This window comes from Notechis scutatus, chromosome 1 (assembly GCF_049901735.1).
Source record: "Notechis scutatus isolate UNSWTSFEM ecotype Mainland chromosome 1, rNotScu1.2, whole genome shotgun sequence".
Taxonomy (NCBI): Eukaryota; Metazoa; Chordata; class Lepidosauria; order Squamata; family Elapidae; genus Notechis; species Notechis scutatus.
In genome coordinates this window covers 294,432,001-294,459,747 of record NC_142009.1, presented here as the reverse complement: position 1 = coordinate 294,459,747, position 27,747 = coordinate 294,432,001, and the positions used below count along the sequence as shown (strand labels likewise).

Genomic DNA, 27,747 nt, shown 5'->3' with positions numbered 1-27,747 from the left:
GAGGTATGGGCTGATCGTAAGAACCTTGAGGCTCTAAAGACCCCTAGGACAGGGGTCCCCAACCGTTGGCATGTCGGGCCACGGCATAAAAAAGGTTGGGATCACTGCCCTAGGAGATTATCACCCAAGCAAGTCCGCTGGGCCCAATATTTCAAGCACCAACTTTAACAAATATATCCCGAAAGGGGAAAATGTACTGGTGGACGCTTTGTCCAGAAAACCTCAGTTTGACAGCCACTGAGAGGAAATAGTACAAGCCTTAATTTCAGAAGCTCAATCGGAAGGCCAAATGACCACTTGAGCCCAAGCCAACTGCAACCCCAAACACCTGGAAGATAAGCTGACTACAGACTTGAAAATGGACCTATTGACCGACCCTTGGTTCCTAGACCATCAAACCGAGTTGACAATGAATGATGGACTAGCTTGGAAAGGGACTAAGCTTTATGTACCCACAACCCTAAGACTACTGGTACTAAAGCATAGCCACGACTCCCGGCTGGGAGCCCACTTCAGATTCCTAAAAACCCTACATTTACTGAGAAGACAGTTTAGGTGGCCAAAAATGAAACCTGATGTCATGGACTATGTAAAAAGTTGCTCAATTTGTGCCACAATGAAACACAGAACTGGAAACCCCCCTGGCCTCCTGCAACAAGTTGCTGAACCAACCAAACCTTGGGAAGAAATCTCAATGGACTTTATTGTTGAATTACCTAAGAGTGAAGGGAATATGATCATTTGGACTATAATTGACTTATTCTCTAAACAGACCCATTTTATAGCCTGCAAAGGACTTCCATCTGCGAAAAAACTTGCAAAGCTGTTCATGAAACATATCTACACCCTACATGGAGTACCTCATAGAATAATATCAGACAGAGGGGTACAATTTACCACAAAATTTTGGAGGGAATTTTTGAAATTCATTGGTTCCTCTCAAGGGTTATCCTCAGCTTTCCATCCTGCTTGTAATGGAGCAGTGGAGAGGGCTAACACCATGATTAAACAATACATTAGATGCTATGTAAATTATCAACAAGCAACCTTTTGCAGAGGTTGCTTACAATAATGCAGTACATAGCAGCATGGGACTGACTCCATTCCAAATCAACACTGGAATGGATTTTGTCCTGATGCCAGAGTTACCTAGACAACCTCCCTCATCCATGTCCCTAACAGAATGGATGAACTCATTAAAGAAAGGATGGGAAGATACAAAAAAAGCTTTGACCAAAGCTGCAAAAAATTATAAAAAACAGGCGGATATACATAGATCCCTTCAACCACCTTTTAAAGTAGGGGACAAAATATATTTGTCGACCAAGTATCTTAGGTTGAAACTGCCCAGTAAGAAGCTAGGTCCAAAATTCTGGGGTCCGTTCCCAATTTCAAAGATAATCAATCCGCCCACTGTCCAATTAAGTCTTCCTCGACTATTGGGGAAAATTCATCCAGTATTCCATTGTAATTTACTAAAACCAGCTACTACATCAGTGATAAGACCACTGCCAAACAAATTCTTATTAATCCAAAACCAAAACATCTGGACCATCTAAGTCCCCACTATTGGATATATTTAAGCAGAGAGACCAGATACCCACCCACCAAATTGGGTGTAAGACAGCCAACAGCCAAATTGCTGCTGTCAACTCACTATGCGACAACCAACTCACTATGGGTCAACTCACCACGGGACAAGAGTTACACCAATATCAAAGAAATGGTGGAATAGAATCATTAAGAAAGGATGCAAAAGGAGGGACAAAATGAAATGTGAATGACAAGAATTAATATTTAAAATACTGAAACTGAATTGTTGAATTGTCCTGCATTGTGTTGTCCCATGGTGAGTTGGCCATGGCAAGTTGGCTGTAAGTTGGCTGCACCAAGTTATTCCATTCCACATCAGTCTAGGATCCTTTAATCTTGATTTCTGTGCTAAGCTGAGGAGTTAGTCTTCCTGACTAACAGACAGACTAACTAACAGACCCTTGCAGCTCCATGGTTTTTCCATGGAGAGAAGGAATAACAGTCCAATAGATTTTCAACAAAATACTATCTTAGCAATAACTATCTTAGCATTGGTACCTAAATAAATCCAATGTAAGGATTATTTTGTGATGTATTTTCTTCAAGTTTAATTGCACTTTTGAAATATAAAGAGATTATAGAGATGCTGGATTATATAAAGAGAATAGACAAGAACACATACTCTGCAGCTACCTTGCATTTATTTTTTCAATTTTATTTATCAAATTTAGGCACTGCCCATCTCACTATCTAAGTGACTATAAGGGATGATAAATAAGTGCAGGGATACCTCAATCTTCATTACAATTTCTCCAAGCTTCTCTTCACCTTTGAGCTTTGAGTTCTAAAGCAAATTTTCTTTCATCAAGTTTAGAAAAAGTACAGGAGAATTTCTAAGCCTGGCACTGTATTTAGTTACCTCAATGTTTGACTGAATATACATGAAATAAATAAATCAGAAATACAAATCTATTTACAGATAATTTTTGACTAATCTAATCATTCTCCATATGTGTGTGTGTGTGTGTGTGTGTGTGTGTGTGTGTGTGTATATATATATATATATATATATATATATATATATATATATATATATATATATATATATATATGTATATATATATCACACTTTTTCCCTCTTGCAAATGGATGCAATGTTCAAAGCTCTACATCAAATAGAGATATCATAAGGGTTAATTAAAGTGTTAAAATGCTATTCCAGAAATGTTATTAAAGATCTGCATCAGTGAAATATAACTCCTTTTATTAGCTCTTTGCAAAATAAACTCTATGAGAAGAAAGACATTTTGTAAATGTGTACTGATGTTTGATTTGACTTTTCCTTTTCTTTAGTAATTAATACCACTACCTTAATATATATCCACAATATGACATAATATCAGATAGTGGTTTGCCTTTCATGCAATGATCTGATCAAACTTGAGCTAAATTAAGCCAGTAATTGCACTACTTTAATTTCCTCCAAAAGGCATCTTTAAGTGGTCAGTGAATTACTTCTATTCCTGTATCCATTAACAGCAAGGTTGGAGATCTGAATATTGTATGTTATTATGCAGGTAATGCTAAAACCTAAGAAATGTGAAGCTTTGATTACAGGACATATAATTCTGTGCAGATGATTTTTATGAGAGCATAAGAGAAAAGGGAAGGGAAAGTGTAAAGAAACACTGATTTTGAAAATGTTTCTTCACAACAGTCTAGTTGCTTTCATGCAGCCCGGTGAAGTCACTAAAAATGGCTTCAGAAGTTTCTTTACAGTTTCCATAAAAAATATAGCAACTATATAAACGTAACACCTCTGTGGCTTGCCTTCTCCTGCTGCATAATTGGCTGTTGTGATAAAGGAAAAGAACTCAGGGGTTTTCAGCATGCAGTCAGTAAGATGTTGAAGCAATAACTGCATTTACCACATGGAATATGTAATGTGTGAATTTCATGCTCATATATTTTCAGCAAGAGAAGTATATCTTTCTGATCTTTAGGTATACTGAAATTTTCAAAATGGTACTAGCTTGTTCTTCAGAACAAATTTTCCTATTGTTATACATTTGTTTGCATCATGTATGAAAGAAGAGTGTAGAACAAAAACTTGACTCCCCAACAGTCAAGTAATTTCTTAAAAGAGTAGCGATGAAAAGATTATGTGTTTAAACAATTGCAGATTTTATGTTATTATTTATATTTCCTAACCAAGCAGGACAGAAACAAAGAGCCTTTCCTTAGCATGAAGAGGCAGTGACAGTAAAAGCATCTCCTACTGATAGGTAGTATCTGCTTGACAAAAAATGCTTTGAATTCTTTATAAATAGGAAACTGAGATAAAATATTTAAAGCACTATTCATAAAAGTTCAGGTAAAAGATGACCTTACCTTAACTATCACAGCTATAAATTAAGCATCATACAATACATATATTTGGATGCACACTTACAGCTTATAATTTGCAACCAAGACAAAAACACCCTCAAAACTCCAATCCCTTTTTAATTGACACTACTATTAAGGAATGTCACACAACGGTACATATCTTACACCTTTGATTTCTAAATGATTATATTTCCCCAAGGGGATAGCAGTTCAAGGATCATTCCAAAATCTAGCTTTCTTTCTCATAGATAACTGCTCCAATTTATCAGCCTTGACCTTGGTAATAATTCAGCCATACAGTTTCTATTGCTATTTACCCATCAAAGTAGCATTAAGAAGTTCTCTCCATTCAGCAATTGGAAACACTGGGATTTAGTATACGATATCTATTGGAGAGTTGGTTAATGAATTGCCATCTCAATGCACAGAGCATCCATGCTGGTTGACTGCAGCTGGGGATCAGAAATCCATCATATTTAGCTATAGGGCTTCACAGAGTTATTTCTTGCACTGCTGCACAGTGTGCTCTACACTTGGTATACCACAAGCAGCAGCAGCAAAAGAAAAAGAAAAGAAAGAAAAAGACAATTGGATGTTGTTTCAGCTGTAATGAAGAATGGGAAGGGAAAAGACTTTGCATACCCAATTATCAATCTTATCCCCATGGCAGGAAAAACTTCCCTTGCTAAATAAGCCAGCTATGTGCATAATTGGTTAATAAAATTGGGTACAAATACACACTTTTCAGGCTTTAATGGATTATTTTCACAAATATTACGCCATTTTAAACAGGGCTTATCAATACATCCCCTGGATGAAGTCTGAAGCTATCTCACTAGACATTCACTAAATAATGTCTTCATGTGATCTCCATCCCTTAGTTAAAACCATCTAACATGATACATTGGTGAACTGATGTTAAAAGTGGTGAGTTTTTTCCTTCTCCTGATGACAGCTTTTCTGTTTGCACAATTTATGGTGTTTCAATGGCAATTGTGATGGCATAGTTAGAAACTGGGACCTATACAAGTTCTACGGGACCTATACAGGTCCCTATATACAGGGCTACAGTGTACATATACCATGCCTCCATTTGTTGGACACTTTCCCCTATGATTATTTTGGTTGTGTGCTGAACTGACATTGAAAGCGAATATATGTGTCCCATGATAATGCTGCAGGATCCAAAGACCAGAAGTTTTGTCTTCCAAGCTTTCAAACTTGTGCTAGAGTCCATCTTCAGAGAAGTTACCTATAGCTCTCTAGAGCTTGGAAGACAAAACCTCTGGTCCTCGTGACTGACCCAGATTGGATCCTCAACTGACATACATCACTTCCATTGCAAGTTGCCCAGTGCTTAACTGAAAACTTTCAAGCACAACTTGCATCTTACATGAGCTTATTAAGAAAAGTTATCAGCACTTGTGAAGCCCCTCTAAATCCAAAGTCAGATCTTACATGAAGTCCCTACTAATACATGTTAACCACTTCGAGAGAACTTTCAAAATACATCTTCAGTTTTTGCAGCACTGGTGATACTGTCATTGCTATGGGTATTGCCATTCCTACTTGGAAATCACAGTTGCTCTTATTTGAGGCCAGCCTCACTGCACTCTGGAATCACTACTTGGAATGAGTTAATTGTTTGTTCTCTTGCTCACTGAAGCAAGATGACTATGACTATGAAGACTGATAACAAAATCTCCATTAAGAACATTGCCCCCTACCACCACTGCAGTGCAATAGGTGCAATGATGGACTATCTGGATGACCTTGTTGTTGAACTTCAGAGCAGTCTGCAGGAAAAAGGATCTGGGTACAGGATGAAATGGGAGGGAGATCAGCTGGTGCTTGCATTCACTTTGTTCCATCCTCTTCCCTTATACAACTGCTTTATCAATTATTTTGACATGTCTTTCATTCTCCAGAATAATGTGAGATGAATGTTCAGCACTCTGGATTCCCTTCACATTGGTGAAGTTGTGTAACATGGGCAAACTTGAAAAGTGCTGCAGGGTGTTTATTTTATTTTGCCTACTTAATAGCAAGTAGTGAAGTAAAATGGCCTTGTTGCTGATTTCCAAACTCCTGTTAACCACCATACCCAATCACAATGTGAAGGAGCATGATTAAAGGTTCTTCTCTTTCCTGCCCAATATTTACTGTAGTTGTGGGAACAGTAATAAGAAAAGAGAGATTGAGGCTCCAACCACTTAATTTGTTCTGCATTAAAATCATAAGGATAGCACCATTTCAGTACATGGTTATTGAGGCACTACAACAAAGACTGATGGTCAGGACAGAATAAATTTTGCTGATACACTTTTTAGCTTTTCATGAACTGGAGGAAAGCATGTTAAGATGTCTGAAGGAACCTACAACACTAAACTATAATACAATTATAGGACTGCCAGGATTGCAAAAATGTGGGTGACCAATTAGATACCAGAAATGAGTTACAAAAACAGAAGAAGACTGAAGAAGATAAGAGGCAAAGCTTTCCAGTTAAGAGAAAAAATATTTATAAATAACAAATAAAAGGGAGAAAACAGGGTCTTGTTCCAGCAGCAAACTATCCTGCTAATATGCCTCCCGGCAACTACAAGGGGAGGAAACAACTTTGGAGGGATTTGGCTCATTTGGCACACTTAGCCAGTGTAGATAGCATGAAGCTTTACTCCTGATGGAACTGAACTCTCCAAGGTATTTGGCTGACAGTGAATCATAGCTTACATAGCCAAGAAGAAGAGGAGAAATAGGACTTGGATAACCCAGGATGAAGATTTCAAGAAGGATCAAGCAGCCAAAAAGAGAGTGATATAAATTGCTACATAAGATCTTTGCAAAGCTGATCAAGGGACCCCTGATTTAAGGAGTGTGCTCCAGTTATTGGAGGAAAGAGGCAGAGACAGACTGCTATCTCACCAATTACATAGGGAGTTAGTCAGTCTCACAGAGGGATTCATTGCCATTGATTTCAAAAGCTTTTGTTAAAATTCTTCTGGTAACTTTGTTCCATGTTATAAAGTCTATGTTAGCTATGTTGTTACTGTTTTCTTAATGCAAATAATTCTTGCCCATTCACAACTATGAATGTATTTTTTTAAATTGAATGGATTTAACTGGATTGCAGCTTAAAAGTTCCCCTGGTTGTTTGAGTGTTAAACAAGTTAAGCAGGAAGCTTTTTTAAAGTGAATTGGATATAAGCTGGAGGGATGCTGTTTTAGGAGATCCAGACCAATACCTGTGCTTCCCAACTGGACCAGAAGCTAATTCTTCCTTCAGTACTGACAATTGCATTAGCCTTTGCTTTATCAAAGGGTAGCAGGAAAACTGGAGAGTAAAGGACAGAATTTGAAAGGAAATAGTTGCATTCATTTTTCCTTTCTGCTGAATTGTGTTTGGTAATCAATACACTGAGTTATTTTTTATCTATATTCAGGTTAAAGAAATTAAGTATATCAATAGTAAAGAACAACAACTTGTTTTAACTAAAAGAATCTCTTACATAATGGTATAAAGCAAACAAATGAATTTGGCTTGTATATTTTCACAATGCATTTGAAGCTAGTGTTCCACTAGCTTCTCTTAAGAAAGCTTGCATTACTATAATTTATAAATCCGATAGGGATCATATACATTTTGCTGCCAATTCTACACCTAATTCATTACTTTATTTATTTATTATTTATTTTTGTCAATTGCTTACAAGATAATAGGTATAAGTAAAAAAACACATAGTTCTGAATACATGGATACATATAAGAAAAATAAAAAAATAAAAGAAACAATAGGGCAGGGATGGTAGGCACATTGGTGTACTTATGCACGCCCCCTACAGACCTCTTAGGAAAGGGGTGAGGTCAATAGTAGACAGTCTAAGGTTAAAGTTTTTGGGGTTTGGGGAAAAAACCACAGAGTCAGGTAGAGTATTCCAGACATTGACCACTCTGTTGCTGAAGTCGTATTTCCTGCAATCAAGTTTGGTGTGATTAACCTTGAATGTAGATGTTAAATTTTATTTTAAATTTAAATGTAACAGTTATATGATATTTCTTGTTAAACAAATCTACAATATACTAAGAAGGTTTTATACATCCTGATCTAGAATGTACTAGGAAGGCTTTATACAAGCAAGATTTATCATAAAGGGACTGAATCCATTAATAAAACATAAAAAAGTGCTGTGTATTTAACTAGACAGAGAAGACCTTTGATGCATTATTAATGATTTAACTCATTTAGAAGGCAGAATTGTTATTTCTCTCTTTTATTGTTTGATTTGCTTTCAATATTTTAGCATATGCAGTTAGGCAACTTAGCAAGAATCATGACTTGATATCTATATGCATTGAATAAAAAGACATTCTTCAATATTCTGTATTGCTAGTTGTTGATAAATCTGACCTCTCCATAACAAAAAAATAGGTTTTATGGTATTTTTTGAATATAATATTATTTATTTTAATCTGAAATCTGAACATTGGGAAACTATTATATTCATTTTGGTCAATTTCAAAGGTATCCAGAGAAACAAAGATGTCAGGTTGAGAATATTTTAGATTTTCAGCACCGATGAATCCATTTAAACTGAGCATGTTTGATAACATTATTACTTTAAAAAATATAGGCTCAACACAGATAATTTATATTATAAAGTATTATTTTATTTATTTAAACTTTTTAAATAATTATCATGAATTATTTTAATTGTTTTTCTGAGAAAGTTTCCCACTTTCTGTCTTTTTGTTCAGAAATGTTTCATTGTCAGAGAAGGAGGTTTTAAAATGATCCTTTTTGCTAAGGTCAAAAATTATCAAGTCCTACATATTGGAAATTTGCCATTATAGCCAATGTATCATGACTATTTATTAAAAGTTGTCAGAATGTACTGAAGCATAAGAGAAATGAAATAAGGAATTGAAGAGTCTGGTACCTGAACATCACTAGAAGGCCATTTTTAGCATCCATATGTCACACTTTCTTAGACATATTGTAATTTTCATAATGTTAGTTTTGAATTATATTAAAAATTGCAATTAACACAATGTACTCAAATATACTATAATTATAATAATTATAATTGCATTATGATCTGCACAATTTAGTTTTATTTTATACATGGTTTCTTTTGGACAAAAGTTATTTAACATATTAATTATGCTTTGAAAGACTTATTGGCTTTTGTATATATTCAAGCTGAGTTATATTTAAAAAATAAAACTAACACAAGATAAATTGTTACTGTATACAAACAGAATTTTCCCACTGGGAATACTGATTAGAAAACTGTTTGATCTATTCTAATTAACACATTTGATTTCCTATGTTTTTTCTATTGTTTTGTGAGTTTTTCTTTCCTCTTTTTTCATTTATGCATATGGAGTCAACCAATCTCTATCCTTCAACAAAGAAATTCTGTAGAATTCAAAAGACTTATCATAATATGCTGCATGAACTCAGTTTATGTGGTTAGATTATAGTTAATGATATCACACAAACCAAGAAAATTGGGTTCATTCCATGTGCTATGATCACCATGTATCCATGCTCAACATGTAAACAACAAGGGGGAAAGAAATCAAGGAAACAATTGGTCCGCTTAACAGAGATGTCAAGAATGTGACAGCACAGCTTGCTTAATTCATTCTTCGCATCTATTTTTATGCAAAAGAAAAAAAAATAGTCCTACCTATCAAAAGCAATAATGTAGAACTGTATTTCTTCTAGGGCCAGATCAGCACTGTAGTTAGCCTCCATGGGCCAGCGAGGGGGGACAGCAGGAGGGGTGGGATGGATGCCTTCTGAAGCACCCTGCTGCCCAAAATGGGGTGTGGGGGTCCACACCCAGGCCCATCCCTGTGTCTCGTTTTCACCCTCCACCCTCCATGGCCTCCTGCAGCACTCTGCTGGCCATTTTTGCCCCATTTTTATCCCATTTTCAAGCCCTATTTTAGGCCGTTTTGGGGCTATTTTCACACCCATTTTCGGCCCATTTTTCAGCCAGCAGAGTGATACAGGAGGCCATGGAGAATGAAAACAAGGTGCAGGGAGTCCACATGCAGCCCATTTTAGGCACCAGAGGCACTGCAGGCGTTCCTTTGATATTTTCAGACCAGCCCTATGGGACGGATTTAAGCACCCCACAGGCCAGATCCAGCCCACTGGCCTTGAGTTTGACAGTTTGCTTTAGAATATGTAATAGGTATACATGTCAAAAAAGGTAAGAATATGGTAAAATAACACCTATACACTCTAGAATGCATTGCACTGTTGTCAGAAGCACCAAGGCACTTCCGGGATGAAAGGATTAGCTGTTTACATCACTATTGCCCTGAGGACACCCAGTTGGTCATGTCTGGTCCCACAGCAACACTCAGGTTCCAAACGCAGGCTTGCTAATCTCCAACCCAATGTCCTAACTGTACAAGTCACCAATTTAGTCTAGATGAATTCAAATTGCTAGTACCAAATTGATTACATGCCAAGTTTCTGAAGGAGCTGGCAGATGTGATCTCAGAGCCACTGAGCCAGGAGTGGGCTGCTGGGGGTTTGCAGGCATTTAAGAGAACCCCTAGCTAAGATTCTGAACAGTTTGGACAACCCCCAAATCCCACTCCTGGCTGGAGCTGCCCACCCCTCCCCTCCCCACGCAGCCTATTTTGGATGCAGAGCACACACAGAGGCTTCAGGACGACAAAAAATGGGCCTCCCAGAAGTTTGGGAAGGCTGGAAACCAGCCTGTTTCTAGCTTACAGAGAGCCTGTGGAGCCCGGGGAGGCCATTTTCACCCTCCCAGAGGCTCAGGAAAGCCTCCGGTGCACAGGAGGAGGCAAAAACGCCACCTGCCATGATGCAGGAGGCTGACTAGGCCACGCCCACCATGGCCATGCTGACCCAGCAACCAGGTAGAGAACCTGTTGCTAACATTTTTGAAGCCCACCCCTGCACTGAGCATAATCTTTTAAACCTCCTGAACTACTAGCAGACTGGAAATGAACAGATGTAGTTCCAATCTTAAAAAAAAAAAAAAAAAAAAGGGGGGGGGAAGGAATCCAGGAAATTACTGACTGATCAGCCTGACATCAATATCTGGGAATCTTGGAAAAGAAAACCAAACAGCAGATTTGCAAGCACCTGGAAAAGAGTAAAACTATTTCTAGAAGCCAATATGGATGTGTCAAAAACAAATGATGTCAGGAAAAATTTATTGCCTTCTTTGACAAACTGACTAAATTTGTGGATCAGGAAACTACTATGGACATAGTTTACTTCTGTGCAGTGAAGACAAGTTAAAGCCCTTTATTGGATTATGCTTCAGAATTTAAATTCTGGGCTTTTTCTTCCAATCTTTCTCAAGTAAGGCTTGCCGTCACACAGATTTCTTTATATAACCATTTGCTATAAACTGGGAATTTCTGGATAAAAGGATAAAAAATCTTACCAGATTCAGTCCTTAACACCTTTTGCGGAATCAGGACCCATCTATTTCCTTTACAAATATTGAAAGAATATTTCAATACTCTTTCAATAAATACTTAGATGATAGGCAGAAATATAAAGCTCTAAAAACCAGGAAAAAATGTTTGTTTCTACTTAGATGTCAGCAGTACAATCTCTTTCATAAGCCACAGATGTCCTGCTAAATCCTTGTTTTATTGTCTGTGAGCAATTTTTGCTTCTTGTAGATCACACGTTCCTGCAGTTAAGGTGCAGTGGAGTGGAATAGAGTGAATGCATGTATAGAAGCCCTTTGGGTTAGTTCAAAACTTCTGGAGACAGAGATGGCTTGGGATAAAAAAGGTATTCAACAGCTGTTACATTAAATTCAGTTTAGCTTGGAAAGGAGGAGGGAATGATATTGTATGTTTTTATGTGTTTGATTTTGAGAGACTATATCTGTGTATGTATCTTCATGTATGAGATTGTTGATGTCCAAATGACATAGGCATCTCAATCTGAGTTTTTTAAAAAAACATAACCATAAACAGAGATGTTTTAAATAGTAATACAGCAATAAAGAATAAACTGAAGCAAATCCATAAAGGTTATATTGTTATTGCAAAAAAGGGAAGTGGCTGGGTAATGTAGACTAAAATTCATTTATAAGGACAAAGACATGAAAACCAAGATAACAGTTCCAATGTTGTAAAACTGATTATAGAAAATCATGTATTACTGATAGGAAGCAAATCAAATGAGATTCCAGTAGGATAACATTCTTTTGTATTTATTTCATTAAACTTGAAAATTGCTTTCTTCACCAAAGACAACAATTCATTCAATTAAATTTGAGAATGGAATTACAATTAGAGAGTTATTAAACGATGTGGTATTAAAAAACTTACAATTTGGAAAACCTTATAGGATTCTACACAATGCTCTATATCGAAGGATCCAATTTCACTCTTGTCAAGTGACAGTCCCATAATCACAGTGTTAATATTAGGAAAAGTCCTGTCCTAAATACTCAACAACTTAGTTTCTTAAGATAATGGTCCTTCAATCATCCTCATAACATGAACAAAGATATGGTTCTCTATATGCCCCAAATCATTTAGTAAGTAAAAAAATGCAACTGAATTAAGACTGAAAAACAGTGCAATATAGCACCGTTGTAATCTTATTATGAAAACCAATCTGGCCACACTTTAGAAAAAAGTGCAGTTTCCAAACATGGATGAGGAACAAACATAAGCATAGCATAGCACAATAATCTAAAAAGAGATTTTGAAACTATTTACTTGAACTGTTGGAGCTGTGTATTTCTATATATTTCAGGAACCATGCCTGAAATATTCAAGAACACCCATGTATACATTAAATGTTTATACTAAGTAATATAGTATCTTGAATCTTAGTTACTATGGGTTTTAATTTGGGGAATTTTAAAATAATTGCATGCATTCAAGCTTTTTTAGGAAATCAAGCATAGAAGTAGTAAGGATGACATGTTAAATAGGTAGCAAGGAGATGCTGGTAATTTTTTCCTCAATATTTGGGATTACACAAGGAAAAAACTGTAAATGATGTTTTGTTGATGCCAGAAAATGCACCAGTTACTGCCTTATATCCATATCTAGTAATGGACCAAGACAGAGGAGGTCCAGGGAGAAAAAAACCAAAGTCAAACAGTGCTATGGGCAAAGAGTTTGAGAAACACTGGTCTGAACCTACAAAAGTATAAATTTATATTTGTCCAATGAAAACTATAGTTACTTATATTAAGACAATATTAAACAAGCAGACTTAAAGGCTTAGATTATCTTTAGTCCCATCCAGAATACATTTTATGTACACCATGGAAAAAACAATTTCTTAATTGTTGTTTAAGATTATACTTGTTAGAAATATGTACTTATAAGTAGGATTTTGTTTTTGTTTTCTTTATTTTTTCTTAAATGAATTTGTGTAGCCATTAAAACTGAAGGCAAAATGAAGGATAAAAGATCCGTACTTACTATATGAAGTTGCAAAAAGTCAGTAAGGCCAGGGGCGCTGTCAATCCGTACCAAGATGCCATCTTTTACTGTTGTGCTGAACCCAACAGCTAGGCGGTCTGTCCTTGTACTGGGTCTGTCATTTGCTGGCCAAGTATACAGGATGAGGCCTCCACTTTTCCCAAAGATATATGTGGCCCCAGCTGTAACACACACATAAAAAACATATAGAGGTAACTTAGCCAGTTATATTAACATTTCAACTGCATCCAATAGTACTAGATCTAAGTGCAAGGTTCCATTTGAGAAAGTTATGAAAGCCTTAAGGCTTTGAATTAAAGTCTGAATTAAAGATGTGAACAAAATGAATTAATAACAAAGTGGATACAAAGTATGAGCATTGGTAGACTCAACTACATAATAGCACAGGGCTGATAACACATTATTTCTAAAAGGTTTTATCCACTGACAAACCATCAAGTTAAGGTTTTTTTTTGCCTAAAAACTCTTTTCATGTTCCCTGGCTTACTCTTACATAAATACCATATTTATGTAAGAGTAAGCCAAGCCTCCCCCCTTATAATTACTAGAAAATTTATGGGTGTAGGCTCATCATCTTACATTGAGAAGAACAGCAGGGAATAATATCAGTCTGTTAAAAATATGGGGAGAGGTGAAAAATGCAAATGGGTATAGATAGCCATAAAAGCACTTCCCTTTAAGATTAGCTACTGCTTGGGAGTAAACAGTTAACTTTACAAAAGGTTATTAATAATAAGGTTCAATAACCTTTGAAGGTTATTATTAACTGGCTATTTTACAACCAGTTGATTTTAATCAGAAACTACTAATAGAATTAATGACATTCTTTATCTTAGCTCTGCCTTTTTTAAAAAAGTGTGGCTTCTGGATATATATGCCATTAACACACAAAAGCATTACACACAATCATTATGGGAGGAGAAAAATATTTCAGTAGAATGTTGGATGGACAACAATATAAAGTTGGTATTGTATTATTTCTTTTATCAAGAATAGAATAGAATAGAATAGAATAGAATAGAATAGAATACTTTTATTGGCCAAGTATGATTGGACACACAAGTAATTTATCTTGGTGTAAATACTCTCAGTATACATAAAGAAAAGATACATTCGTTAAGAATCAAGAATCATAATGTACAACACTTAATGGTAGTCATAGGGTACAATCAACAATCAAATCATACTAGGAAACAGTCAATATAAATCGTAAGGATACAAGCGACAAAGTTACAGTCCTACAATCACAAGTGGGAGGGGATGGTGATAAGGAGTGATGAGAAGATTAACAGTAATAGTAGTGCAGACTTTGTAAATAGTTGGACAGTGTTGAGGAAATTATTTGTTTAGCAGAGTGATGGCTTTCGGGAAAAATGTGTCTAGTCGTTCTGGTGTGCAGTGCTCTATAGCATTGTTTTGAGGAAAGGAGTTGAAACAGTCCAGGATGTGAGGGGTCTGTAAATATTTTCACAGCCCTCTTTTTGACTCGTGCAGTATACAGGTCATTGACTGAAGGCAGGTGGGTGGTAATTGTTTTTTCTGCAGTCCTAATTATCCTCTGAAGTCTGTGTCTGTCCTGTTGGGTTGCAGAACCAAACCAGTGGTGCAGATGGTAGACTCAATAATTCCTCTCTTCACAATTTCTTCAAAATAATTGTTTTAAATTCAGGATCATCTTCTAATCAAGTACATATATTTCATTAATTTATCTTTTCTTCATGAAGCATAACTTGTGGACAAGAAAAATGGAAAACAAATTTTTCACTGGGGAACAGAAAGGGTATTTATCAGATAAATACCCATCAGATTTCTGATCAGCAGTTAGTTATACTAAAAGTAAATATAAGATCTTGGGAAGAACATTTGACACTGAAAGAAATATACATCATGATAATCTTTTAGAATACATTCAATATTTCCCAAGAATTGCTAAAATGAATATTCATGCTGTGCCTGGGAATCCCAGTGTGTTTACATAGGATTGTCAAGAGAAACACAATCAAATAAATGACAACTTGGAAAGAAAGATATATTACATGAAATAGGTTTTATTTTTCACATTCTGTTTAAGTCTGTTTCAGGTGCCAGTTGCCAAATAAAGAAAAATAGTATCTGCAATAAAGACAGCTAGCAGGCAGGACCAAGTGCCTTCTATTTCAATATTGTTTTACTTGCAAAACAAAGAACATCCACAGGATAGTTAAATACCTAAACCGCAGCATCTATGAGAACCAGTCAGTTACACACAGAGATTAGAGTATGATTATGCACTCTGTGTGTTTCAGAAGTACCATGCCTTCCAATGATTGGTATGGATAACTTAATTTTCTAAAAGACTGTAAAAGCTAGAATGACTCATTAACAGAACAGCACCATGGAAACATTCTGGAAATAAGCAAATGCTTTCTTTTTTAAAAGAGTAGAACTTTAGAATTTGAAAAGCTACAGAATCCAATTTTTTATTTATTTATTTATTTATTTGTTTGTTTATTTATTTATTATTTTGTCGAAAGCTATACAATAGAAATAAGAATAAACATAAGTTTAAATATAAGAAATCGGAACTGATAATTGGGGACAATAGGACAGGGATGGTAGGCACAATTGTGTGCTTATGCACGCCCCTTACAGACCTCTTAGGAATGGGGTGAGGTTAGTTTGAGGGTAAAGGAGTGGGGGTTTGAGCAGGTGACAACAGGATCAGGTAGTGAGTTCTGCCCCGTGCAAGAATCCAGTTCAAAGCACCCTGAGAGATGGCTGATCAGACACATTTATTTATTTCATGTATTTGCCAAATGTATACCCCACTTTACCAAGAGAAGCTTACAGTGACAATTATAGCATCCCTTCTCTAATTTTTCCTCAAAGAGCAATCATAAGAATCCTGTAAATAAGATGGGCTGAGAGTGACTGGCTCAAAATTACCCAATAAGCTTCCAGAGCTGAAGATGCATGTGTACTTGCGTCTCACAGTCCAACACTTTATCCATTGGATCTCTCAGGAGTATCCATGGAATGGAGTGTCAAAATGTGCATCATATCCATCGCACACATGTTAAAAGGGCCAGAGGTTTGATTGGCCAAACTTTTCATTTTGACCCTGTTTATTCACCCTCCATGAACAAGCCAGAGTCTCTGACTGTATCTGTTAATATTGTTCATGGTTTTGCCAATAGACTTCTGCTTTTTCTAAGACACGATTTTCAGAATTCTTACTTAAAACAGCTTGCACACAGAAAAAAAGAACATATATTGAAAAGGACTGATCTTGGCAAATGTCTAAGATTCAAATGCTTATGCTGTTAAAGATTGGGGATGCAGAGGATTTCAAAGGAAGCAATGGTGGACTAATGGTGAACTCCATAGAGAGCAGAGCCAATAACGGTGACAGAATAAGGAACCAATAAATGGATCAGAATTCCCCTCCAGATAAGGAGAGGACCTGGGACAGTTCACGGTGCTCCATGGAGTGGCTCCCTGAAAGGAAACCATAAGTCTTTGGCAGATTTTTATTGCTCTGGGAGTTAAAGGAAAGTAATCTCTGTCCAAGCAACAGTTTAAGAACTTTAGAAGAATACCAGGTTTGCATAATTAATTATTTTCGGAAATTGCTTTTTGGATATTAAGAACCTTCAGAAAGGTAAGTTTTATTACACAATTTGAATTTCTTTCAATCCTTGGTGAAATAGGTTTTATGCATTTAAGGACTTAACCTTATTTTGGAATAAGCTGTCAAAAAGTGAACATTGATTTTGGAAAATTATAAATGGATTAAGGGGTCAATGGATTTGAAATAAGATTTTGAATTTAATTGTAAGAATATTTTCTGTGGGTTGTTTGAAATCCTATTTTAAAAATATAAAGATTTTAAGTGTGGAAAAATGTTCATTACAGTAGCAGAATTCTGCATCATCAGGCTTCGTATTGTGTCCGTAAATACAGAAGCCTGATGATGGCAGATGAGATTCTGCTGAAACGCTACAACTTTAAAAGAACAACTACAATGACGTGGGAAAATACCCAACCAAGCGAATACCATACATGTAAGTACCAAAACTTAGAATATATATATATATATATATATATATATATATATATATATATATATATATATATATATATATATATATATATATATATATATATATATATATTTACAAATGAGACCAGCTGATGTCTTATTAATTAAAAGGCATATACAAATAAAAACCACAAGAGTAACTTGGATGATTTTCTTATCTTGGATTTACAAGAGACATGTTAAATTTATGAAGGAGTTTCTGAGAAGTGACAAAGAGAAAATGAAAAGAAATAAATTGTCAATACTATTCAAAGTTCAACTTTCTTAACAACAAAAGGAAAGTTACATAGTTGGTCCAACAAGGTTGTTAAAATTTGTTTATAAAGAAGAGATGAGATATGGGATATGAGATATCTTTCTTTCTTTCTTTCTTTCTTTCTTTCTTTCTTTCTTTCTTTTTCTCTGCACTTTCTATTTTTAAATGTTTATATTTTTATTACTTTGTATTAGTCTTTTATTTTTATATTTTTATAAAAATTGACATAGCCAATTCTTTCCGGGGAAGTCCTCCATCTGAGATGTCCATAGCAAAGCAGGATTAGACATGGGAAGCCCGCTTATATAGTGATCTCTCCGTGAAAGCCTTCTTTCATATCCCTGTGTCATGTATAAGGATATCACTGTGCATGCTCAGATACAGCAAACATGTTCCTTGCCTGCTGTCAAAACATGGACCAGTCAGCAGGAATTGCAACATTATCCCAAGTCAATACTTTACTGTTGCTGTTATTATTTATATTATTAATAATTATATTTGAGTAGTTTGCAATAATGAATTGAACTGGTGTTTTTTCCATATGCAGACAATTATAAAAGCTCAAGTTGACTGAATAAACTTTTAATGACTTTGTTCTTTTAATTATATTTATTATTATTCTATAATATGATGCATTGCACAATTTTAATTGCCTATAGTAGCATCAGAGGATTCTGCTAGCAATGTAGTTCATCTTTTTATAAAACTAATCTTTTTTTTTCTTGTGTGACCTTTCATATATTAGTTCATTTTTCACTAGTATCATAGAACTGGATTGTTTAACTTATAAATGACATAAAAAATGTCAGCCCTGTGTCACATTCTTCCATTTCATACCATAAATTTTATTCAACCTCTTATCATGTTGTGCATTCACATACATGCACAGGGCTGGCAGAGTCCAAGAAATAGAAGAAAATGAAATTAAAATTTTAATGCAGGAATGTAAGCTTCACCTTTGAAAATAATTTTTATCCCCTCCCTCCGATGAACACAATTCTTCCAGGGAGCTACTTGGCTGCACACACTGCATGTCAAGAGAATGGCAATTACATTCAATTATAATGACTAACCTGTCATGACATTTCAGTGCCGAGCAAGATGAAATCTGACATGAAGATGCACAGGACTCTGTGAATCTATGAAAACATTAATAGGTCCTATATCATATAGGAAATATTTGGAAAAGACAAATTGAATCTCCTCTTTCATTCTTTCAACAAACCTCTGAAACAGGGATTGGCCAAAAGTCAGCCAGTAAGTTCCATCTTTTTTTTTTTACAAAATAACAATGTTCTTCACATGTGAAGGAACAAATTAAAGAAAAAAAGACTAGAGAATGGCATATTTGGAACAGCAGCAAGAGATAAATTCCTAGAGTTCTGAAAAACTGGGAAAACTGGCTTTGATCACTAGCCTGGGACTGATGCTTAATATTTTTCTAAGGCCGCTATTTTGTATTGTTGATTTTGTAGCCTATTAGATCATTTTAATCTGGGTTGTCTGTTTTACTGAATGTTTTTTATGTTTGTTTGTTTTCTAATTTTTGTGCTACCACTGTACACTGGAATTGGGAAACCAATAAATTAAAATAGTAATAACTTTGCCAGAAGTTTAGATTTGACTGTGAAAAAAAAACAACCTATTGGGACCATGAAGTTGAGGTTTTGGAAAATGAGTGGGTTAAGATTTTATAGAACATTAAGATCCAAACAGACAGGCATCTTGTTCATAACATGCCTGATATAACAGTTATTGAAAAGAAGGTTGCACAAGAACAATTGGAAAAACTGATGGTACCAGAACTTCTACATCAAAGCTGAATGCTTATGGAAAAAAGAAATCCATTGTTATACCAATTGTGACTGTAGCCTTCAGAGCAATACTTTCAGAGATTTCCTTGATATCTGGAAATTTAACAACAACAAAAATATCCTGCTTGGAATGGCCTATATTCTTAGATGCTACCTTAATAATTCTTAGGATCTTGGTTAGAATTTGAATTATTAAATTTGGATTAGTCTTAGATTATGAATCTAACTGTGCATTACCCACACATAATAGCAGAATAGAACAGAAAAAAACCTGAAGAAAATTATAAATAAAAGAAGGCAGGCTGTGGCAAAGCAATATTACCAATACTAATAGGAATGTTTTGGTGCAATCCCAAAACATCTGAAGCACTAGTTAAACACCATCAGCATTGACAAAATTTTCCTTAGTCAATTGCAAAAGACAATTTTACTTAGAACAGTTTACATCCTGAGAAGATACCTTTAACACCATCAAACAATAAATGCTTCTCTCGGGTTCTTGGGAAGGACTTGATAAGTGGATAAAAATGCAAAATCCAATCTAAATATATGTCTGACTGTGCAACCAACCATAATATTTCCTAATCATGTTATATGGATTCATTTCCCCTTTCATATATTGGAAAATAACTTCCAAAGAAAGCAATATTCCCTATGTATTCCAATCTACTCCCATTGTTCCTTCATGCAAGGAATTTGTGAAGAGAACTAAAGATGATTAAAGGTAACAATCCTATAAACTGAGTTGTTATAACAGGTTCATAGCATCTCTGGGAAAACATTTTGTGCTATTAAAAGAGGATAATAAGTCATTCTTACGATTTAGCAAATGGTCAAAATCGGAAGCGCCCTATCAAATCCAGTACCTGTCAATAGTGGTGTTCCCCAAGGCAGTGTTCTAGGACCAACTCTCTTCATACTCTACATAAACGACCTCTGTGATCATATTAAGAGCAATTGCGTTCTCTTCGCTGATGATGTAAAGCTGTTCAATACCACAGACAATACTGCTACCCTACAAAAAGATCTTGACTATGTATCAGAATGGTCAAACAAATGGCAACTTCAAATCTCAACAAATAAATGCTCTGTCTTACATATTGGCAAAAAAATCAGAAAATAAAATACAAGCTGAATAGTCAAGAACTTGTTGATGACCCAAGCTCTGTAAAGGACCTTGGAATACTCACCTCCAATGATCTAAGTGCTAGAGCCCACTGCAACTACATAGCCAAAAAGGCATTAAGAGTTGTTAACCTAATCCTACGTAGCTTTTCTCTGGTAATATCACACTACTAACCAGAGCATACAAAACATTTGCTAGACCAATACTCGAATACAGTTCATCAGTCTGGAACCCACATTACGTATCTGATATTAGCACAATTGAGAAAGTCCAGAAATATTTCACAAGAAGAGTTCTCCACTCCTCTACTCGTTGTAGAATACCTTATGCCACCAGACTTGAAATTCTAGAACTAGAAAACCTTGAATTACGCCGTCTTCGGTCTGACTTAAGCATGGTATATAAAATCATACATTGCAATGTCCTACCTGTCAGTGAATACTTCAGCTTCAACCATAACAACACAAGAGCACACAATAGATACAAACTCAAAGTAAACCGCACCAAACTTGATTGCAGGAAATACGACATCAGCAATAGAGTGGTCAATGTCTGGAATACTCTACCCGACTCTGTAGTTTCTTCCCCAAACCCCAAAACTTTAACCTTAGACTGTCTACTATTGACCTCACCCCTTTCCTAAGAGGTCTGTAGGGGGCGTGCATAAGCGCACCAACGTGCCTACCGTCCCTGTCCTATTGTTTCTCTTATTCTTTTATTTTTCTTATATGTACCCATTTCATGTATTCATAACTATGTATACACTTATACTTATTATCTTGTAAACAATTGGCAAATCAAATAAATAAATAAATAAATAAATAGATTATTGTGTCTATATGTTTATCATACAATCCTAATTAAATTCAGAATGTACTTTTAAGTAAAATTGCATTGGTTCAAAGTTTTCAAATATTAGATAACCCAAATCTGGTAATAACAGAAATATGAGCAATTGGAAATCATCTCCCTAACACAGAAAAATACAGCTGTACCATTAATAGATTCAAATACATAAACTCCAGATAATGTATTTAGTAAAATGTAAGTGTTCAGTAATTACACAATCAAGCCACAATCATAACAGAATATAGAGTATATATATGTTTGTGTTTACATATGAATACATTTACACACACACACAAAGGGAAATGGGGAAGAAGGACAATAAAATAACACTAATTAATATACTGTTCATTCCATTAACCCAGTATCATCTAAGAACAACAAACTGTAACTCTATTTCTACCTGAAATAATATACAAAGGATATGCAACCTGCTACTATCTCCTAATTAATTATATGTTTCTGTTCTCTTCCTTGTAACTTTTTGTAAATAAAGATCATAGCACTATATTTTTACTTGTGTTCATTAAAAGAACTGGATATTTATTAACAATTGCTCAACAAACAGAGAAACTGATCTTAGCAAAGGCCCACATTTTTGAAAGCAAGAGACAAAGAATGACCAATTAGCCTATTATTTCCCATCCATTTGATTTTTCTATTCTTTAGAGGTCTGCTATTTCATTATACGTTTCAGCTGAGTACTATTCTTTTGTTGAGGCTCCTCTTAAGATTCCCATTATTATTATTAAGTATTGTAACCATATAGTTTTCCCCTCATGCAGCAAGAATTTATCAATTCAACTGTAGTCAGATTCACTAGCTTAGCAGATTTCATGTTTTTATTTGGTAGAATTTGTAAGAAGCTAAGGTAATAAAAAAAAATCTTGTATATTCTTAGTGAGTAGCAAGCTTAAGAGTAGAGAAGTGGAATCAGTAATATATCAAAACCAATTAAAGGACAGCTAGCTAGATAAAGCAACAGCCATTTCAAATCATAAAAGAAATCTTGGCAAGGACTGTACTAAAGAACTGGGTACAGCAGTAATTGAACAAGCAGGCCTATTTCTTATGGGAGCTTAATGCTTTCATAAATTTATTTTAAAGTATGCTTGAAAGTTGTGTCTTCAAGTCATTCAAGCTGCCCAGAGTCACCTTATAGGGGAGATGGGGGCCATAAAAATTTAATATATACATGCACGCATACATGTATACCAATAAAGAAGAATATTTGTAGCTCAGGATTCAAATGAGAGGTCCTTAGTGCTCTCTGAGAATGTTTTTTTTCCAGCTTTTAGTATAGGTAGTCCTCGACTTATGATGATTGACCCCCAAATTTCTGTTAAGTGAGAATTTGTTAAGTGAGTTTCACCCCATTTTATGACCATTCTTGTCCCAGATGTTCAGTGAATCACTGCAGTTGATAAGTTAGTAACCCGGTTGTTAAGTGAATCTGGCTTCCCCATTGATTTTGCTTGTCAGAAGGTCACAAAAGGTGACCACATGGCCTTGGGGCCCAGCAATGGTCATAAATATGAACCAGTTGCCAAGCACCTGAATTTTGATCACATGAGCATGGGGATGCTGCATAGGTCATAACTTTGAAAAATGGTCATAAGTCACATTTTTTTCAGTGCAATTGTAACTTTGAATGGTCAGTAGATGAACTGTTGTTAGTTGAGGACTACCTATATATGTTAATGTAGTAATTTATAGAATAGGTCATTCTAGAGACAAGACATGGGATGCTTTGCTGTCATTAAACTGAAGTTTGTAGTTGTTATGAAGCACGCTTGCAGTCATAATAACTGTTTATAAAATGATTCAGTCGCTGAGTTAAAATATAATAGTGCATTAACAACAGACAGGATCATTCCATAGCATTTAGATATGTTAAGGCCAGCCAAATTCTTTCAGGTACAGTGGAATAAAGGAATTCCGATAGTTTGAAAAAGGCAACTAATAATTATATCTTTCATTGGACTTATCATTTTCTGAGGGTGACGTGTCATTCTTGAAGGTTGTGAAGATCTGAACATCTTGTCACCAAGCTAGGTAACATCTTCAGCAGGGTTTAGAAGATGTGAAATACTGACATCCCCTAAACTCTGCTGAAGATGTTACCTAGCCTGGTAACAAAACGTTCAGAAACCAACCCACAATCTCGGAGAATGAAGCATCACACTTGCCATTTGCTGCTTATTCATACCAACATATAAATATCAGTGTGTACCAATTGAGGCTATGAGGTCTAACACTAATTTCAAATCAAGCCAAAGAACAGCAAGTGAAACTTTTTTTTAGAGAAAAGACTTTCATGGGGAAGAGAGATACATACTAAACAGAATTCAGACATGAAATGGTCTGTGGCTGAAATGAAACAATCTCATTTGGAGTGTTGGAAGTGGCAAAAACAGGTACTGAGGATTCCTCACATGCAGAAGAACATAATACTGACATAACTAACATAATGAAATTAACAGTCTAGGAAATTGCTTATTTGACAGTGCAGACTGTTAATAATGATCCCAGGTCATAGGAAAATATTTTATTTTCAACTGATCCTTTTAACTTTAGATCTATGAACAAAGTGTGGGTCTATCAAAGATCTACAGTATGACCAAAGTATGGGTTCCACCACTATGATATGACCTAGGTTTACCCCAAGGGAAACAGCATCCTGTTTCATAAGAACAATGTGAGTACATAATAATAATAATAAGTAGCATTAGGAGGAGACCACTCATTTCTATCAATTTAAACTTCAAAATATATGTAAAAGCAATTAATTTAAAACTGACAATTTGAGAAAGCAGTTTGGAACTGGGAGTCCAAAATGGGAAATCTCTCATCTCTTTCACAAAGATCATTCTTCAAGTTGTTTTTGCTCTATTTTCAATGTTAATTCTTCTTTTTATTTGGCCAAAAACTAGTATACAAATGCAACAAGCACACAACAATAAAACATAATCGGTACAGACAATATAGATATGTCTGCTGTTTTTAGTGTGATATTTAGGGCTAATTTTTATTCAGGTAGGCTTTTTCTGTTGATTTCAGAATTGGAAATTTTAAAAAAACCCACTGTTCTTTAAGTATATAGGCAAATATATTCCATAATAAACAGGCATGTTGCAGAAGATAGCAACTCTTAAGTCCATTTTTATTTACAAAGAAGATTAGCTTGGCAGTTCTCCCATTAAATCAATAGTGAAAATCACAACAACAAAAATAAGTGGCAAAATAACAGCAGATTCATGCATTTTTTCCCTTACAACTGAAAAGAGCAAAGTGTAAATAATGTGCCTCTTCCCAAAACTGGTACCATTATCATACATTATTCCCTATAGCTTTTGTAGTTGTTGGCATATTCAATTACTATAACGTTTCTGCTTAAAACATGCACAGATTCATAGTAACCTCGAAACAAAATATTTCTATTTATACTATTTTTAGACAAAAAAACCTCCATCAGAAGGTGTGAACTGACCCACCAGGTGTCAAAGAGGCCAAATTATCACATAATGGGCAAAACTAAATTTCACATAATATGAAAAAACTAACTCCTTGGATATCTGTCATGCTGTTTCTCACTTTTTAAGTTTGTTGCAAATGCAAAATATTGACTCAGCCCTTGCTCTAATAAGCAGTTCACATTCTTCAGTAGCAAAAAAAAAAAAGTATATCGGTTTCTTTGTTCTTCTGTTGTTCTTTTTGCATAGAATGATGTTTTAACCACTCAAATAAGAGTTACCAGTTTTCATTCCTCCCTCATATTCCAAATTCCCGTAGTTTAACAGACAAAATAGCATCATTGTTAGCAGTGATGGGATTCAAAAATTGTTACTACTGGTTCTGTGGGCATGGCTTGGTGGGCTTGGCTTGGCTTGGTGAGTGTGGCAGGGGAAGGATACTGCAAAATCCGCATTCCCTCCCCAACCCACTAACCTGCTTTCCAGCTCCATTCTCCTGTGAGGGCGACCATAGAAGACCCAGCTGATCAGCTGGGATTCGGGAGGCAGAGAATAGATGGGGGCGGGGCCAGTGAGTGGTGGTATTTTCTGGTTCTCCAAACTACTCAAAATTTCTGCTACCGGTTCTCCAGAACTGGTCAGAATCTGCTGAATGCCAACTCTGATTGTCAGCCATAAATACTAGAAACTACATTATATTCAACCTGATTAGCCAAGCTCTTTTGTCTGTAAACAGTTGGATATGGGAAGATAAGCTGAAGTTAAACGCAGGGAAAATGGAGATTTTGCTAATTGTAGGAAATAAGACAGATAAAGTTACATTTGTCCAGCAGACCAGTTCACAGTCTGGGATCCTTCTGGATCCTCACTGATGTTGGAATACCATGTAACGTTTACATCAGTAATCCAGTATAGTTCCTTCTTGGAGGAGAGAGACCAAGTTCACTGTCACGATTCATGTATTGGCAACCACAGAACAATTATTATATTGCATGGAATGATGGCTGTCAAAGAGGATCTGAACATTTCAGCTGGTCTATTGACAGATAGTAAATAGTAGGCCTCAAAAAGATGCCACAGAATTGTTTGAAAATACTTCATTTGTTGCAGGCTACTTCTTGGAACCATTTCTGAATGTTGTAATTATAATTTTTTCACACTTTTGGGTCAAAGGATACCTGTTGAGAGCCCAATGGCAGATGAATTGGACATGAACACTTTTATTCCACTATCTCTATATTAAAAGTTGTGTTATACAATAATACCCTTTCATGTTTTAGTGCTTTAATGTTACATATTCAAATTTTAGCTTTTTATTTATATATTTTAGTGTTCTATATTTATTTTCTTGACATTTCTGATTCTGATTTCTGATGTATTTTCTTAAATACATGACATTTTGAACACCATTTTACCAATTACTGACATTTCTTTGACCTTATTCTTTACCTTTTGATAAATCTTTTTTTTAAATATGGGAAGCTACCAAAAGCTTGACTACTTGCTCTAATGGATGATTACTTGAATTTTTATATACAGGAAATTTGGAAATGAGAAACATTTACACACACTCACACACACATTATATACAAACACACTATATATATACTCATAATTTTCCAGAACAATAATTTTGGAGCTGGGATGAAATTCTTTATCTCAAATAAATGAATAAAAGGTAATTGTCTAGACTTACTTTTAAAAAAAAGTCAGGAAGGAAGGTAGCTTGACCAGGAAAAAAGTTGCCTTTGTGTGTTTGTGCTTCTGTGTGTTTCTGTTGGTAGAAACCTTATCTATTTTAAGTGCTGTGGTAGTTCAGCATGCTGCTAACAGAAGTATAGAACTTATTGGAGTAGAACAGTATATAAAGTAAGAATTATTTTTAAGCTAATTGTTATACCTGAACAAATGTTTGTATATATGATTTCAATTTAAGTTCTGTATATATAGACACACAAGGATCTTCTCGTCTACCAGAAGCAGAAAGGTAGAAGGGCACAGCAGTTGGAGAACTGTCCAGTGGAAGGACAAAGTAGTTTGCCATCCAGACTGAATCTTACTAACTTAACAAAATATCTAAGGCTGGATAATATTTGCCTAACTTAGACACAAACCAGCATGAGCCTAGAACTGGGACAACATCAAAATGAAATGCAGATATGGCCTTACTGAGCCTATAGGGATGATATCTAACATTTTATCACATTTTATCTTTCACATTGTATGTTGGTATGAATAATATTTGTCTATTTTTGTCAGTTTTTGAATGATTTATATTTGTCTATTTTTGTCAGTTTTTGAATGATTTAAGTTTTATAATTTTCCTTACCTTATTGCAGAATACTGCTTACTGAAAGCATGATAGAGATGTTATGAACTATACAAATGTAATAAATAAAATTTATATTATGAAGCTATCAAGTAAAAGAATCCAACTGAACTTCCTCACATATCTTTATTACATTTTGAAGAATTAGTTTGGATTGCTGGATTCAAGAAAGAATACACTTTGGCTTAGCTAATTGTTCAACAGAACAGAGAATCTTAATAAGAATCTTCTCACTCCTGTATTAGACAACTTCCATCTGGAATGGGGGAGGAATCTCCCTCCTTATTGGAATAGTCTTCTCCCAAGCATTCTAACAATCTATATTTTGTGAGTTTTGTATTGTAATGGGGAAGAATTCAAATATACACAACTTAGACCAATTTTAAGACTTTCAACTCCCCAGAATTCCCCAGCCAGT

The 27,747-nt window shown here is 35.3% G+C and overlaps 1 protein-coding gene across 21 annotated transcripts in view; it reads right to left on the bottom strand.

Annotated features, from left to right (window-relative positions):
- The window catches only part of NRXN3 (neurexin 3), a 1,270,300-nt gene that overhangs the window by 308,472 nt on the left and 934,081 nt on the right, over positions 1 to 27,747 (bottom strand). For all 21 annotated transcript variants that reach the window (XM_087952028.1, XM_087952029.1, XM_087952026.1 and 18 more), the window contains one exon: positions 13,384 to 13,565. In XM_087952028.1, coding sequence (XP_087808154.1) covers positions 13,384 to 13,565 — 182 coding nt within the window. The remainder of the gene's footprint in view (positions 1 to 13,383; positions 13,566 to 27,747) is intronic.